This window comes from Aquarana catesbeiana, linkage group LG02, assembly GCF_042186555.1.
Source record: "Aquarana catesbeiana isolate 2022-GZ linkage group LG02, ASM4218655v1, whole genome shotgun sequence".
Classification (NCBI taxonomy): domain Eukaryota; kingdom Metazoa; phylum Chordata; class Amphibia; order Anura; family Ranidae; genus Aquarana; species Aquarana catesbeiana.
In genome coordinates, this window is record NC_133325.1 from 19763066 (window position 1) to 19780256 (window position 17191).

Below are 17191 nucleotides of genomic sequence, written 5' to 3' on the forward strand. Positions count from 1 at the left end.
TCCTCACTATGACTACATTGTTCTGTAGTAATGGAACGGCTGGTGGGAAGAACAACTACACCCAGCAGGGAACAAGGTTTCCAACAAATCCAAAGTGTCTGATACCAGCGGTGTCCAGAGCAAAAATGTAACTCACCATCCTCTGGAAGGTAAGTATCAAATATTTATATATAACAGTGTTCATTCTCAATGCACTAGCAAAATACTAAGATTAACAAAAATAGAGATAATGCTCTAACCACTTGTAACCCAGTGTTGTTCCATAAATATTAGTGGATAAATGTTTTTGTATTCAGGTCTGGTCTGAACAGAATTATGTAACATTTTGGGAAAAATATACAGCCAAGAAGTCCAGAACTTGAGGCTATTAGAGCAAAAATCTCCACAGCCACCATATATTTTCCTCTGGTGCTCAGATAGGCCGGGATCATGGCAATCCAGACACTGCAGAACACCAGCATGCTGAAGGTGATGTACTTGGCCTCGTTAAAACTGTCCGGTAATGTCCTGGCTAAGAAAGCGATAACAAAACTCACAGCTGCCAGAAGGCCCATATATCCCAGGACAGAGTAGAAGCCGATAACTGAACCCTCATTACACTGAATGATAATCTTCCCCTGATAAGTGTGAGTGTCCTGATCCTGGAAAGGGGGAGAAGTAGACAACCAAGTGACACAGATTATGACTTGCACCAGTGAAAAGACACAAATGATAAAATTGGGCAGCTTGGCTCCAATCCATTTCCTCCAGGGGCTCCCAGGTTTGGTGGCTTTAAAAGCAATACACACCATGATACTTTTGGCAAGAAGAGAAGAGACGGCAACTGAGAAGATGACACCAAAAGAGGAGACACGGAGCATGCAGGTCACATCTACTGGATGGCCGAGGAACAAGAAGACACAGAGGAAGCTCAGCATGATGGAGACCAGGAGAAGATAGCTCAGGTTCCGGTTATTAGCTTTAACAATGGGGGTGTCCTGGTAATGTATAAATATCCCCAATATTAAACCAGTCAGAAGATAACAGAATATGGAGACAGCTGAAAATACTGCAACAATGGTATCAGTGTAGGAAAGAAATTCTACCAGTTTTGGAACACACCGATCCTTCTTCTCATTTGGCCATTCTTCATCAGGACATTTCATGCAGTTTTCACTGTCTGCAGGAAGATCAATATAAACACAATGAGCACAGATAGCAATGGGATTCCCATCAGAGCATTGTGGAAGAGATAAAAAAAATATCTATCTATCTATCTATCTATCTATCTATCTATCTATCTATCTATCTATCTATCTATCTATCTATCTATCTATCTATCTATCTAGCCAATCAGCTTCTAACTTCAGCGTTGACAATAAAACCTGGAAGCTGATTGGTTTCTATGCAGAGCTACACCAATGTGTTAAGGGCAGAAAAGTGATGATAATGGGGAGTTTCAATTTCAATTGTCTGAAAACCCTGAAAAACCCTGAAAATTACCTTCTCTTATTTGCGTTCATAGAGTGGTTAGTCTCTATGTTGTGGAGAACTGGATAGGAGGATAGTTTGAGTTGTTTTTTTTAAACAGAAATTATTTTGATTGAAGTACCAACAGAAAAGAGAAAATCATAGGTACATAGTACAAGCATTCAAGGCAACAGACATAAGTTATATACTGACATAGGGATGAAAATCCCAAACATAGTTGCTAGAATTGAGTGACATCTATGTGGAAAAATTGGGGGAGGAAGGGCAGAAGAAGGGGAGAGTAAGGAGAAAGGGGTAAGGATGGGAGGAAAGAGAGGAAGGGATTAGGAAAGGGGGAGGTAGTAAGGAAGGAACAGAGGGGGGAGGTAAGGGGAGGGAACCAAAGAGGGGAACCAACACAACATTTATCAAATACCCAACTTAGGGAATAAGTGCTTAACATTAGCAGCTTGAACAGGCTAGAGCCTTTAGTCTGCCCCTGTACCCCAGGAATCTATCCAGGCGGACCAAATTTGATCAAATTTCCTAGGGCACTTTCGGTTAAGAAGGTAAGCTTATACTGATTCACAGTAGAGCACCAGGAAGTGGCCGTGGCAGGCGGAGAGGACTTTCAGCATAGGAGTATCTCCATGAATGCATAAAACGAAGTATAGCAAACAAAAAGTTTCAGATATCTACTCATATGAGAGTCGTCAAAAACATTTAACAATACTTTGGGGTCCAATCCGAGAGTCAAACCACACACCGAGTTAACATCAGACACCACCTGCGTCCCGAACAACTGTAAGGATGCACAAGACCATACCATAGGAAGAAACGAGGCCTCCAAGGCCTGAAACTGTGGGCAAGCCGAAGAAACAGATGGGTAAATGGTTGCTAGTGTCAGGCTAGAGCATATAACAGGTAACAGTTCAGGTGTTCTGATTATGCAAAGAGTTCAAAGAACAAGAGCACATACCATGAGCAGGTCTGAGCAGAGCAGGTCAGCTGGGACTTGTAGTTCACCGCTGTAGATGTAGGTAGATGTTTGCTGGACCTTGTAGTTCACCACTGCAGATGAGGATAGATGGTGTCTGGTGTTTGTAGTTCACCACTGCAGATGAGGATAGATGGTGTCTGGTGTTTGTAGTTCACCACTGCAGATGAGGATAGATGGTGTCTGGTGTTTGTAGTTCACCGCTGCAGATGAGGATAGATGGTGTCTGGTGTTTGTAGTTCACCGCTGCAGGTGAGGATAGATGTCTGGTGCTTGTAGTTCACCGCTGTAGATGAAGGTACTAGTAGAATCAGGCAAAATGTAGTCTAGGCAAGCTGGGTCATACACAGGAAGATCAGAGTCCAAACGGTACCGAATCAGAAGCAAGCAAACAGGGTCAAACGAGCCAGGTCATACACGAAATACACAGAGCAGATATCAACTGGATCAAACACTAGGTAAACTCTAACACGAGCAATGATTGTATGCTGATGCAAGTTATTTAAAGGTGAGCTGGCCAATCATTGTTTCCCAGGTAAAGGCTGTGTCAGATGAGTTGTGCTGGGTCCTAAAGGGATCCTAGAACTGACACCTAGGTGCTGGGGGGTATAATAAACCCTATGCAGGAGCTTGAGTTGGATAAATCTATCCCTGGCTAATAACATAGTAGTGATATACTGTAAGATCCCAAGCAATCCTCCGATTCATCCTCCTCCAAAGTAGGGATATCAGCATGCCATCTGAAATATAATTGACTCTCTTTGGCTGCATAAGCCAAAGACAAGCGTAGTTAGAGAGCGGAAAGAGATTTATCCATCACACTGGAGGTCAACATCCTTTTTATAGTGTCATACTCTAGAGTCATGCATAAGCTGCAGGTACCTAAAACAACATCTACTTAGGTAAGTGGTAAGCTGTATTAAGTTCAGGGAATGTCCTCAGATGACCCTACTATACTATATGTTGAAGACCCACTACACCCCTAGAGGTCCATACACTAGGATCCGGAATTTTGCACATGTGCGGGAGGGATGGGTTACCCCACAGAGGGATATGAGGGAAGAAAGTCTCCGGGCTATGATATGTGGCCCATGCTCTATGCCAGACCTTCACAGTGGTGAACATTAAGCATTAAGGTCGTAATCTTGGGATGGGCCTTAGGACCCCTAAAGACCAGATTACTAAGTGTTGCATATGATCTCCAAAGTCACAGCAGGGTTGTCCTTCGGTTGGGAGAACCACCATCTAACAGTGCCTAGCACTGCCGTCCAATAATATTTATACTATATAATAACAATAAAGGTATAGGGTAGTTACAAAAAAAAAAAATATAGAAATTTCGGCAAGTACACCATGTGTGACTAAGTTGACTCTACCTACTGGCATGAGCGGCAGAGAAAACCAGGACATGCATTGCTGGGAAAATTGACGCAGCAGGGGTGCCAGGTTAAGATCATAGTATAGAGTCAGCTTCCCACCAACCTTAATGCCAAGGTATTTTAACTCTGCAACCCAACTAAGCGGGGTTCCCGATGGTGGTCTAGGGTGGGCTGGATGATGTGGGAATAGAAGGGACTTCCCAAAATTAATTTTGATACCCGAGTAAGAGCAAAATAAGTCTAAAATGTGAAGGGCCGCAGGCAGTGAGGAGGTAACATTAGTCATGTAAAGAAGGGTGTTGTCAGCATATAACAATATTTTTTCTTTTATCACCCCCACAGTGATACCTCTAATAGAGTTGGCAATCCTGCTCATGGCTGCCAAGGGTTCCATTGCTAGGGCGAACAGGCCAGGGGACAATGGAAAATCCTGTCTGGTACCCCTACCAAGGGGAGAAAGGCAGGGACAGAGAGTTATCCATACGTATTCTAGCTAATGGAGCAGAATATAGCATACAAATCCATGCAATAAAATTAGGACCAAACCCAAATTTATGAATGAATGAATGAATGAATGAATGAATGATTTGTAAAGCGCTGCAAATGCGAACTGAATCTCCTCAAGGCACTAAATGCGTTTTGTTTAAATTTATGAAGGACAGCCCAGAGGTAAGACCACTTTACAGAATTAACAGCCTTTTCGGCATCCAAAGAGGCCACTACGCACTGGCTGTGCTCATTTGCTCTGGCCACATGGGTAAATAATCTATCAGTATTGATGTCCGTTCCCCTACCCGGCATTAACCTAGTCTGGTCCCGATGCACCAAAGCGCTGATAACCTTATTAAGATGAGCAGCTAAAACCTTCACTGGGATTTTAGCATCAACATTAAGTAACGAAAATTCCGGCGGGAACCCATCAGGGTCCGGGGTTTTCCCTGACTGGAGAGATTGAACAGCAAGTTGCAATTCTTCCAAGGTTATGGGACCATCCATCCTATCCCTATAAGTAGGTATCAAACTAGGTACAGGTACACAAACATTTCCTCCTCGGAGCGTGTAGCCTTGGTAGCATATAGATCTTGGTAGTAGGTAACAAAGCACTTATTTATCTGAGCTGGGTCTGTCAGTACTACTCCATCAGGGCCAGCAATATGGGATCAGATTGTTCTCTAGCTAGCCAAGCCAAGAGACGCCCCGTCCTTGCCCCTTGTTCGAAAATCCGCTGGGTCTGATGTAGTAGATGTACCTTTGTGGCTTTGGTACAGAGGAGACTAACCTCTTGCAGGGCCCCCTGCAGGTGCAGATCCTGGTCAGAGGTCCTGCAATTGTGCATAATCAGTCTCTAGTGTAGAGGCTTTAAGTTCTGTTGTGGTTAAGTCAGCGCTCAGCTCCATCTTTAACCTCTGTATAATAGCATGGAGTCTAACCAGGTTCTGTGCTGGGACCAATCCTATTTATTTTGTTCATAAATGACCTGGAGGATGGGGTAAACAGTTCAATCTCTGTATTTGTGGACGATACTAAGCTAAGCAGGGCAATAACTTCTCCGCAGGATGTGGAAACCTTGCAAAAAGATCTGAACAAATTAATGGGATGGGCAACTACATAGCAAATGAGGTTCAATGTAGAAAAATGTAAAATAATGCATTTGGGTGGCAAAAATATGAATGCAATCTATACACTGGGGGGGGGGACCTCTGGGGGAATCTAGGATGGAAAAGGACATGGGGGTCCTAGTAGATGATAGGCTCAGCAATCGTATGCAATGCCAAGCTGCTAACAAAGCAAACAGAATATTGTCATGCATTAAAAAGGGGATCAACTTCAGAGATAAAACAATAATTCTCCTGCTCTACAAGACTCTGGTCCGGCTGCACCTGGAGTATGCTGTCCAATTCTGGGCATCAGTCCTCAGGAAGGATGTACTGGAAATGGAGCGACTACAAAGAAGGGCAACAAAGCTAATAAAGGGTCTGGAGGATATTAGTTAAGAGGAAAGGTTGCGAGCACTGAACTTATTCTCTCTGGAGAAGAGACGCTTGGGAGGGTATATGATTTCAATTTACAAATACCATACTAGTGAGCCCACAATAGGCAGAAAACTTTTGGGATGGGAGTTTAAGAAAACACGTGGCCACTGATTAAAATGAGAAAAAAGAGGTTTAATCTTAAACTACGTAAAACGACCTGAACGACCGCAACATATAGGGATATACAATGTAATACTGACATATAATCACACACATAGGTTGGACTTGATGGACTTGTGTCTTTTTTCAACCTCACCTACTATGTAACCATGTAACGCTTGAATGCATCCCGGGTCACAGAAAGGAAAATAGAAACATCCATTTTGTTCCAAAAATCTAAGAGGTCACTACGGTATGACATATCAACTCTCTGATTGGACAACCAGAATTGTGACAACCTCCACAAGCCCTCCACAGAAGGCACAGAGATACCAAAACACAAGGCAATATGGGTACAATCCGAGATACCCCAGGGGAAAATAATATCTTGGACCCTGGATAAGATTGGTCCTGCCGCAAAAAAAAAAAAAATTCATATGTGAGAATATCTTATATGTGGCCGAGTGACAAGTGTAGGATGTCAAACAGGGATTTCTCCACCGGCAGACATCCACAAGGTGAAAGGTTTCTGCCCAGGCCAACAGGTCAGAAGAGGCAGTAGTGGACATTATATCCCATCTAGGGTCCGGAACCATATTAAAGTCCCCTTTAATTAAGATATTATCAGTAGAAAAAGAAGCCAACTTAGCCAATATATTACACAATTGTCAGATCAGTGTTGCAGGAGAGAGATAAAGCCCCACCAATACCATCTCCAGACTGTGTACAACTGCATGAATAATCACACACCGACCATCCGAGTCCAGTGTACCATATCTAGCAATTTGAATGGGAGAGATTTGTGAACCAAACAGCTCACCCCTCTGGAGAAATTAGTATGCATCGAATGATAGTGGTAACCCACCCAGGGCTTTTTAAGGCTGAGTACCCTCCCGCCTACCAAATGGGTCTCTGGCAGAATACAGATATGCCGGGGGTGTTTCTGTAAGAATTGAAATACCAGGGACCCCTTGGCCTGAGGATTCAGCCCATGCACATTCCAGGAGATTTTTTTGCAATTATCAATTCTAGTTTCTAATGTGCCATGGCTAAGAGAACAGGGAACGGCAGGGCCCGGAAAGTCAGTGGCACCTGCACACAAAAAAAACGACATATAAAGACATCTAGGGTGCACGTTAAGTTACTGGAAAAAGTGCAAAATACCATGTACCAAATTAACCAGACAACAAAAAAGCCAACATTCCACCCCCCAACCCTACCAACCCCAGAACAACCAGGGGAGGTCTCATACCCAACCCAAAAATGGCGAATTTGCCAACTAGGGGATTACGTTAGCAAGAACCAGCTGATCAGTATGACCAGTGCAAGCACCGGTAATGTAGCAGAGTGTACTTAGAGTCCATCAATGGCGCCCAGAAAGAATTGTGGGTGTAATCACCCAGCCAAAGGCTTAGAACAAGGTTACCAACAAAAAAATGTTCCATTAGAATGGTTCAAACGTCCCTAAAGTTCTGAACCCCAAAGTTAAATCAAGAGCCTACAGGAGCCCAAGGGTCAATAACTCCAGGAGAACTAGCCAATGCTCAAACCTTAAATCCAGCATAATTTCCATAGTGGACAACTCAACAGTGAACCCGGAGAGGACAGCCGGACTCACCAGGCACAGGGCAAGTCATTTGACAGAGGTGCAGGCCCAGGATATTCCACAAATCAAATTGTCAGAAGTAAAAGGATTAGGTAAGGAGCACAACTTCAGAATGCATGATCCATCGGGGCCAAAGTGGGGCCTCATAACATATCCCATTCAGTATGTAGGAGAAGGCAGTAAAGAAGGCACAATGCAAGGTAGAAGCAGCTCACAGAGACTAATGGTGTCCAGACAGGCCGAATCATCTTCCGGAGAGGTAAAAAAAAAACAGACCAATTCTCCATCCTCTACACGTAGACAGGCAGAGAAAAGCATACTGTACTTCAGCTCTTTTGCGCGAAGTTGGGCCCGCACCAAATCAAATTATTTCCCCTGTCACTGCGTCTCCACAGAGTAATCAGGGAATAGCAGAAGTTTGGCATTCTCATAGTGCAGTTCACCCTGGGCATGGGCCTTTCTCAGCACTAGGTCACGATCTCGAAAGTGCAACAATTTAAAAAGAATGGTGTTTAGAATGGCCCCAAGAGGACCCCGGGCAGATGGTATGCAATGGGCTCATTCTACAGAGAGGGAGAAAAACCTAGCATTCGGTAACACCTGTTGCAGAAGTTTTTCCATAAAGGCGGTAGGATTAGCACCCTCCACCCCCTCCGAGAGGCATAGAATCCAGAGATTGTTCCACCTATTGTGTTTCTCCACATCTTCAGCCCACGCCTCCAGGGGCTTTACTTTAAGTAGGCACCTTATCCTACGTGGAGGATACTCTCTGTTCCACCTCCGTTACTCGTTCCCTGAAGGAGTCCAAGTCTTTTCGGATAAAACCAATGCTGGTCTGCATTTTTTTGTCTAACAGGGTAGTCTGACATGTTATAGTGGTCTGCCTGACTGCAGAAAGCTCCACTGAGGCCGCGAGTTGCAGCTCCGTCTGTGTGGCCATGTAGGCTAAGATGCCACCGGATACAGGGTTTCCCTTTGCAACCTAGCAGTCGGTTGAAACCCCCGTGCAGTGTGTAGGAGGCTGGCTTTTCCCCCTGGTCATGTTCCCAGGAGCAGTGTTGAGGTAGGGGAATAGATTCCAGGGTCTGTAATTCTCACCACACCGGGAAATGAAGGATAATTGATCCAGACTGACAGAGCACTGCTACTATGTGTCCTCTCCCCTTGCCATCTTGGAGACACCGCCAGTTTCTGGCAGAGCATTTCTGGCAGATCAAAAAGTAATTTACTATTGGGTCTTCAAGGCGTAAAACATTGAGAAATGTTCATATATTGCAGAGATGTCCTGTATGTTTGTTTTGCCCTGACATACACTTTAAGAATTCAGTTGTCAAATTTTAGCAACTGATTTACCATTCTGTTTTTCTGTTAGACTCTAGGATTAGAAGTACAGTTTTGCTCAAAAGTTTGCACACCCTGCAGTGTTAATTTTGTCAACTAAAACAACTAAAACATTTTAGTTGACTAAATTATTATTTTAGTCGACTAAAATACGACTAAAACTAAAACAACTGAGATGACTAAAACTAAAATGTCATTTTAGTCAAAAGACTAACTTGGGACTAAAATTAAAATGCCATTTTAGTCAAAAGACTAAAACTAAATTGAAATTTGACTTCAAAATTAACATTGGTCTGTAGTGCATGTTCATACCTCAATGCTGTAAAAAATAACATATTAGATTTTTCACTCCAGCAGTATATAATGAGTTTGGAAATTGTAGAGAAATGCTAACTAATGCATTACAATTCAAATATACCTATTAGATTTTAGACGACTAAAATGAGTTTTAGTCGACTAAAATGTACTGGAGATTTAGTCGACTAAATACGACTAAAACTAAAACAATTGCAGAGGACTAAAATGGGACTAAAACTAAAATGCCATTTTAGTCCTAAGACTAAATTGACATTTACTGCCAAAATTAACACTGACACCCTGGCAGAAATTGTGAAATTTTGGCATTAATATTGAAAATATGACTGATCATGCCAAAAAACTGTCTTATTTAAGGATAGCAATCACTTGAAGCCATTTATTATCACATAGTTTTATTGGATCCTTTTTAAATCACTTTTTTTTTACAAACTATTTTTATTGGGTACACAAAGGTGGTACAAAAAGAGTTGTCATATGTCTAGATAAATATAATACAAGCAACTTGCATATAAGGAAAATCAGAAGATTTTGTGTATTAAGGTAGATATACTTTGCTTTAGTCTATAAACACATTAAATATAACCATTATGCTTGTTATACATTAACACAACATATAATACTCTTCGGTTTTCTGTGACTAGTAATATCATTCAGGATTGAACAGGAGTTTGGAATGTTTAAACCAAGGGTCCCATTTTTTTATTATATAAATGATTAGTATTCTGTAGTGTGTGAAATATTTTTTCCATAAGATATAATATTGTTGATTATAGTTTTCAAATGTGCTAGAGGAACGGATGGTGATTTCCAGTGGAATGCCATCAACCAGTGAATTGCTACACAAATTGTGTGGACTGGCCTCATATTATGGGTGGGAAGCCCAATGATGGGGCAAATAGGAGACAGTTGTATAGAGTTAGATTTATACTACTATTTAAACTTTTAGATGCAAATGTTTCTATTTGTTTCCATATATTTGTAATCTTCTCACAATTCCAAAAAATGTGAGAAAATGAATCCATGGAGTTCCAGCCTCTGAAACATATCTGAGGGATTGTGGGGAAAATGGCATGAAGTTTAACCGGGGTATAGCACCATCTGGTGAATAATTTAATGCCGTCTCTTTATTTGTGATTGATCTTGTACATTTATGTAAGTTGTTGATGCATTTGTCCCAGTTTTCAACAGAAAAAAAGTCTGTGTTGTTAGTTAAATTTGAGTACCGTATATACTCGAGTATAGGTCGATCTGAATATAAGCCGAGGCCCCTAATTTACCACAAAAAACTGTGAAAACGTATTGACTCGACTATAAGCCAAGGGTGAGAAATGCAGCAGCTACTGTAAGTGGAAAAGAGGGTCAACAATGCCCATCTGCAGCTGCATACCTCACTGTGTCTATTGCATACCTCCCTGTGTCCTGTGCATTCCTACCTGTGTCTATTGCATACCTCTCTGTGTCCTGTGCATGCCTACCTTGGTCTATTACATACCTCCCTGTGTCCTGTGCATGCCTACCTGTGTCTATTACATACCTCCCTGTGTCCTGTTCATGCCTACCTGTGTCTATTACATACCTCCCTGTGTCCTGTGCATGCCTACCTGTGTCTATTACATACCTCCCTGTGTCCTGTGCATTCCTACCTGTGTCTATTACATACCTCCCTGTGTCCTGTGCATGCCTACCTGTGTCTATTACATACCTCCCTGTGTCCTGTGCATTCCTACCTGTGTCTATTACATACCTCCCTGTGTCCTGTGCATTCCTACCTGTGTCTATTACATACCTCCCTGTGTCCTGTGCATGCCTACCTGTGTCTATTACATACCTCTAGGCATGTGCATTTAGTTTCGTTCCGAATCGAAATTCAGACGAACTTTTCATTATTCGGAAATTCGGATGCATCCGAATTTCCGAATTACAAAAGTAAAGAATTTAAACGAATCCGAAAAAAAACGAACGAATTCGAAAACATATTCGAATCGAATTCAAAAACATATTCGAAAACATATTCGAATCGAATTCGAAAAAAATAGAAAACGTTTTTCTAAAAAAAACAATAAGATAGAATATAAAATAATAAAGCAATAGAATATATATATATAAATATATATATATATATATATATATATATATATATATATATTTTATTCTCTTCTATTGTTTTTTTATGCTTTTCTTTTCTATTATTTTATATTTTATAATAGTCTTTTCAATTCAAATTCAAATTCATTCTATACGAAATTCGAATTTCGGTACATGGCTTCTGAAGTTTGAATTTCGTATAGAATGAATTCGAATTTGAATAGAAAAGATTAGAACAGAAAATAATAGAAAAGAATAGACTAGAAAAACAATAGAACAGAATAGAAGAAAATATAATATATATGTTATATTTTCTTCTATTCTGTTTTCTATCTTTTCTATTCAAATTCGAATTCATTCTATATGAAATTCAAACTTCAGAAGCCATGTACCGAAATTCGAATTTCGTATAGAATGAATTTGAATTGAAAAGACTGTTATAGAATATAAAATAATAGAAAAGAAAAGCATAAAAAAACAATAGAAGAGAAAAAAACAAAAAAAATTACCGTATTTATCGGCGTATAACACGCACCCCATGTTTAGGAGGGAATTTTAAGGAAAAAAAAACTTTTAGGAGGGAAGTTTAAGGGAAAAAACTTACATTTAAATGCCCATCATTGCAGCCTTCTCAGTGCAGCCTTGCCCCAGTGCAGCCATGTCAGTGCAGCCTTGTCAGTGCAGCCTTCCCCAGTGTCCATTGCAGCCTTATCCCAGTGCAGCCTTGCCCCAGTGCAGCCTTGCAGCTCGCAAAATCCTGTGATCCCCTGCGATCTGAGCTTCAAAATCGCCGACCGCGATTTGAAAATGGTGCCGCCGGAGCCAAAATACACAGAGCCGATCCTCGGCTCTTCTCGGCAGCTCTCGTTCACTTTTGGCTCCACTCGTAGTCCCGTCCGGGATGGGCGTGACTGTGAGCGGAGCTATCCGAACCTAGCCGAGTACACTCGGCTAGGTTCGGGCGGCGCTCGAGTGAAGCTGAAAGTGGCCGAGAAGAGCCGAGCTCAGGATCGCAATAACACGCACCTGTGATTTTCCCCTGATTTTAAGGGGAAAAAAGTGCTTGTTATACGCCGATAAATACGGTATATATTAGGGTTGTCCCGATACCGATACTAGTATCGGTATCGGCACCGATACCGAGCATTTGCCCAAGTACTTGTACTCGGGCAAATGCTCCCGATGCTTCCCCCGATACCTGGAAGACAGCTGTGATCAGCGCGTGGGGGAGTTACAAGATTCTCCCCCAGCGGCTTTCACCAGCTTTAGTGACATACAGCGGTGATCGGTCACCGCTGACTGTCACTGCATCCTCCTCCATGCCCCCTCCGCTCCTCTGTGCCTCTCCGCTGTCCCCTGCATTCCTCTCTCCTTATCTGTCCCCCTCCGTTCCTCTCTCCTTATCTGTCCCCTCCGTTCTCCCCCTCAGTTCCTCCGTCCCCCTCCTCCTTCCTTTGTGTATGGATAGAGTCAGCTGACTCTGTCCATTCACATAACTGAAACATTGTAATCTCCTGTGATTACAATGTGTCAGTTTATGAATGGAGAGGAGCCGCTGTCTTCTCTCCATTCATTCTCAGTGCAGCTGAGGCTGCAGAGAAAGGGACTTGGGAATCTCTATCCTCTGTCTCTTTCTCTGTCTCAAGGGGGAGATATCAGAGGTCTGTTAATACCCCTGATATCTCACCAAAGCCCCCCAAAAGGGCTGATTAAAAAAAAATAAATAAATAAAGAATAAAAAAATATTATTGTAAAAAATAAAAATTGTAAAAAAAAAAAAAAAAAAACACACACACATACACCGTTCACCCCCCCCCCCCAAAAAAAAACTGTCACGTGACATTTAAAAAAGTATCGGTAATCGGTATCGGCGAGTACTTGAAAAAAAGTATCGGTACTTGTACTCGGTCCTAAAAAAGTGGTATCGGGACAACCCTAGTATATATATATATAAATATATATATATATATATATATATTTATATATATATATATATTTATATTTATATTTATTTATTTTATTTTATTTTTTTCTATGCTGGTCTATTGTTTTTCTATTCTTTTCTATTCTTTTCTATTTTATTCTAATCTTTTCTATTTGAATGCGAAATAATTCTATACGAAATTTGAATAATATAAAAGAATAGCATAGAAAAACAACAGAACAGAATAGAAAAAAATATAAAATATTCTATTCTAATCTTTTCTATTCAAATTCATTCTGTACCAAATTCCAATTTTTTTATTTATTTATATATATATACATACATATACAGTATATATATATATATATATATATATATATATATATATATATATATATATATATATATATATACACACATATATATATATATATATATATATATATATATATATATATATATATATATATATACTGTATATGTATATAATATTTCTTTCTATTCTGTTCTACTGTTCTATTGTTTTTCTATTCTATTCTTTTCTATTAGAATTTGATTTTATTCTATTTCTATATAACTATTTTCCGAAATTTGAATTTTGTATAGAATGAATTTGAATTCAAATAGAAAAGATCAGAATATAATAGCAAATAATAGAAAAACAATAGAACAGAATAGAAAAAATAGTATATATATATATATATATATATATATATATATATATATATATATATATATATATATATATATATATATATATATATATATATATATATATATATATATAAAACCATCTTCCAAAATTCGAATTTCGTATAAAATGAATTAGAATAGAAAAGATTAAAATAGAGTAGAAAGAATAGACTAGAAAAACAATAGAACAGAATAGAATAAGATATAATATATATATATATATATATTATATTTTATTCTGTTCTGTTCTATTGTTTTTCTAGTCTATTCTTTTCTATTCAAATTCATTCTATAGGAAATTCGAATTTCAGAAGCCATCTTCCGAAATTCGAATTTCATATAGAATGAATTCAAATTCGAATAGAAAAGTTTAGAATAGAATAAAAAAGAATAGCATAGAAAAACAATGAAACAGAATAGAAAAAAATATAATATATATATATTATATTTTATTCTCTTCTGTTCTATTGTTTTTCTAGTCTATTCTATTTCTATTATTTTCTATTCTAATCTTTTCTATTCAAATTCGAATTCATTCTATATGAAATTCTAATTTTAGAAGCCATCTTCAGAAATTCGAATTTCGCATAGAATTAATTCAAATTCGAATAGAAAAGTTTAGAATAGAATAGAAAAGAATAGCATAGAAAAACAATGGAACAGAATAGAAAAATTATATAATATATATATTTAACCATCTTCCAAAATTGGAATTTGGTACAGAATGAATTCGAATTCAAATAGAAAAGATTAGAATACAATATATTATATTTTTTTCTATTCCGTTCTATTGTTTTTCTATGCTATTCTTTTATACTTTCTATTCTATTCTAATCTTTTCTATTGGAATTCGATTTCATTCTATACGAATTTCAAATTTCGCAAAATGGTTATATATAGTTTACTTTTTCAAATTCAGTTATTGTTTTTTTCGAATGCGGTAGAATTTTTTCGAATTTTATAGTTTTTTTCGAATGTGGTAGAAATTTTTCGAATTTGACAGTTTTTTTTCGAATGTGGTAGAATTTTTTCGAATTTGATATTTTTTTCGAATGTAGTAACATTTTTTTTTAATTTGATAGTTTTTTTCGAATGTGGTAGAATTTTTTCGAATTTGACAGTTTTTTTCGAATGTGGTAGAATTTTTTCGAATTTGATAGTTTTTTTTGAATGTGGTAGAATTTTTTCGAATTTGATAGTTTTTTCGAATGTGGTAGAATTTTTTCGAATTTGACAGCTTTTTTCGAATGTGTTAGAATTTTTTCGAATTTGATAGTTTTTTTCGAATGTGGTAGAATTTTTTCGAATTTGATAGTTTTTTCGAATGTGGTAGAATTTTTTCGAATTTGACAGCTTTTTTCGAATGTGTTAGAATTTTTTCGAATTTGATAGTTTTTTTTCGAATACGGTCGAATTTTTTCGAATGCGGTCGAATTTTTTCGAATTAGAATACGAAACGAAACAAATTCCGAAAACGAATGTAATGAATGCAACAAATTTAACTAAACAAATTTAGTTAAATAACGAATCAAAACGAAACTAAACTAAACGAATTTTTTCATCCTGCACATGTCTGCATACCTCCCTGTGTCCTGTGCATGCCTACCTGTGTCTATTACATACCTCCCTGTGTCCTGTGCATGCCTACCTGTGTCTATTGCATACCGTCCTGTGTCTATTACATACCTCCCTGTGTCCTGTGCATGCCTACCTGTGTCTATTACATACCTCCCTGTGTCCTGTGCATGCCTACCTGTGTCTATTGCATACCTCCCTGTGTCCTGTGCATGCCTACCTGTGTCTATTGCATACCTCCCTGTGTCCTGTGCATGCCTACCTGTGTCTATTAGATACCTCCCTGTGTCCTGTGCATGCCTACCTGTGTCTATTGCATACCTCCCTGTGTCCTGTTCATGCCTACCTGTGTCTATTGCATACCTCCCTGTGTCCTGTGCATGCCTACCTGTGTCTATTGCATACCTCCCTGTGTCTATTGCATACCTCCCTGTGTCCTGTGCAGATCTGCTTACCTCACTGTGTCCTGTGTACGGTATATCCCCCTGTGTCCATTGCAGCCTACCTCTGCCAATCTACATCCTCTCTGTGTCCTGTGCATGCCTCCGTGTGCCGATCTGCAGCCTCCGTGTGCCGATCTGCATCCACCATTGCACTGATCAGCGAGTCATAAAAACATACAGTACCTGACAGCGAGAGAACCCTGAAGTCGGAAGAAGACCCCCGGGGCTCCCAGATTCCGATAAGCCCTCTGCCCTCAGACCCTGACAACCAACGGCCAGGGTTGTTGGGAATAGGCCCTTGTCCTAATCAACATGGGGACAGGGCACCCCCCCTTCCCTAAAGCGCCCACCCCCCCATGTTGAGGGCATGCGGCCTGGTATGGTTCAGGAAGGGGGGGCGCTTGCTCGTTCCCACCCCCTTTCCTGACCGGCCGGGCTGCGTGCTCAGATAAGGGTCTGATATGGATTTGGGGGGACCCCCACGCCGATTTTTCGGAGTAGGGGGGTTCCCCTTAAAATCCATACCAGACCTAAGGGCCTGGTATGCCCCTGGGGGGGAACCCACACCGGTTTTTAATTTAAAATTTGGCGCGGCGTTCCCTCTCATGATTCATACCAGACAGCTGTCAGCACTGCCTGTCGCTCATCGGGAAAGAAAAAAAACACTTTTCCTTTCCTGATGAGCAAGCCATCTCAGCGCTGGCTTTCGCGACGGGGCTCGCAGGTGTCAAATCTCGCAGATAACAGCGGCAAGATTGACACAATATCGCGGTCACCTACTGTACGGCGGCCATTCCAGTGTTCAAAAGCCGCGCCTCCTCCTCGTCTGTGATAGGCAGAACACTCAATTTCCCAGCAGTCAGTGTTCAGACTATCACTGACATCCGCTCATCCTCATACCACGGACGAGGATGAGAGGATGTCCGTGATAGACTGAACACTGACTTCTCGGAACGTGAGTGTTCCGCCTATCACAGATGAGGAGGGGGCACTGGAACACTGGAATGGCTGCTGTCTGTCTGCATGACACGCTGATCAGGTAGGCAGACAGTAGTGACTCGAGTATAAGCCAAGGGGGGCACTTTCAGCCTAAAAAAAAGGGCTGAAAATCTTGGCTTATACTTGAGTATATACGGTATATTTCTGATATCAGACCCGATCTTCTTGGTGATTTTAGACATATGTTCTCAAAGAATGAGGGTGGATGTGAATTTGTTGTTTGGAAATATGTGTTAAAGAAGTGTCTTAT

The 17191-nt window shown here is 40.1% G+C and overlaps 1 protein-coding gene across 1 annotated transcript in view; it reads right to left on the reverse strand.

Moving 5' to 3' along the window:
• Positions 1-269: 269 nt before the first annotated feature.
• LOC141129619 (vomeronasal type-2 receptor 116-like) overlaps positions 270-17191 on the reverse strand; it is an 89732-nt gene continuing 72810 nt past the window's right edge. The window contains exon 4 of the mRNA XM_073617715.1: positions 270-1159. Coding sequence (XP_073473816.1) covers positions 270-1159 — 890 coding nt within the window. The remainder of the gene's footprint in view (positions 1160-17191) is intronic.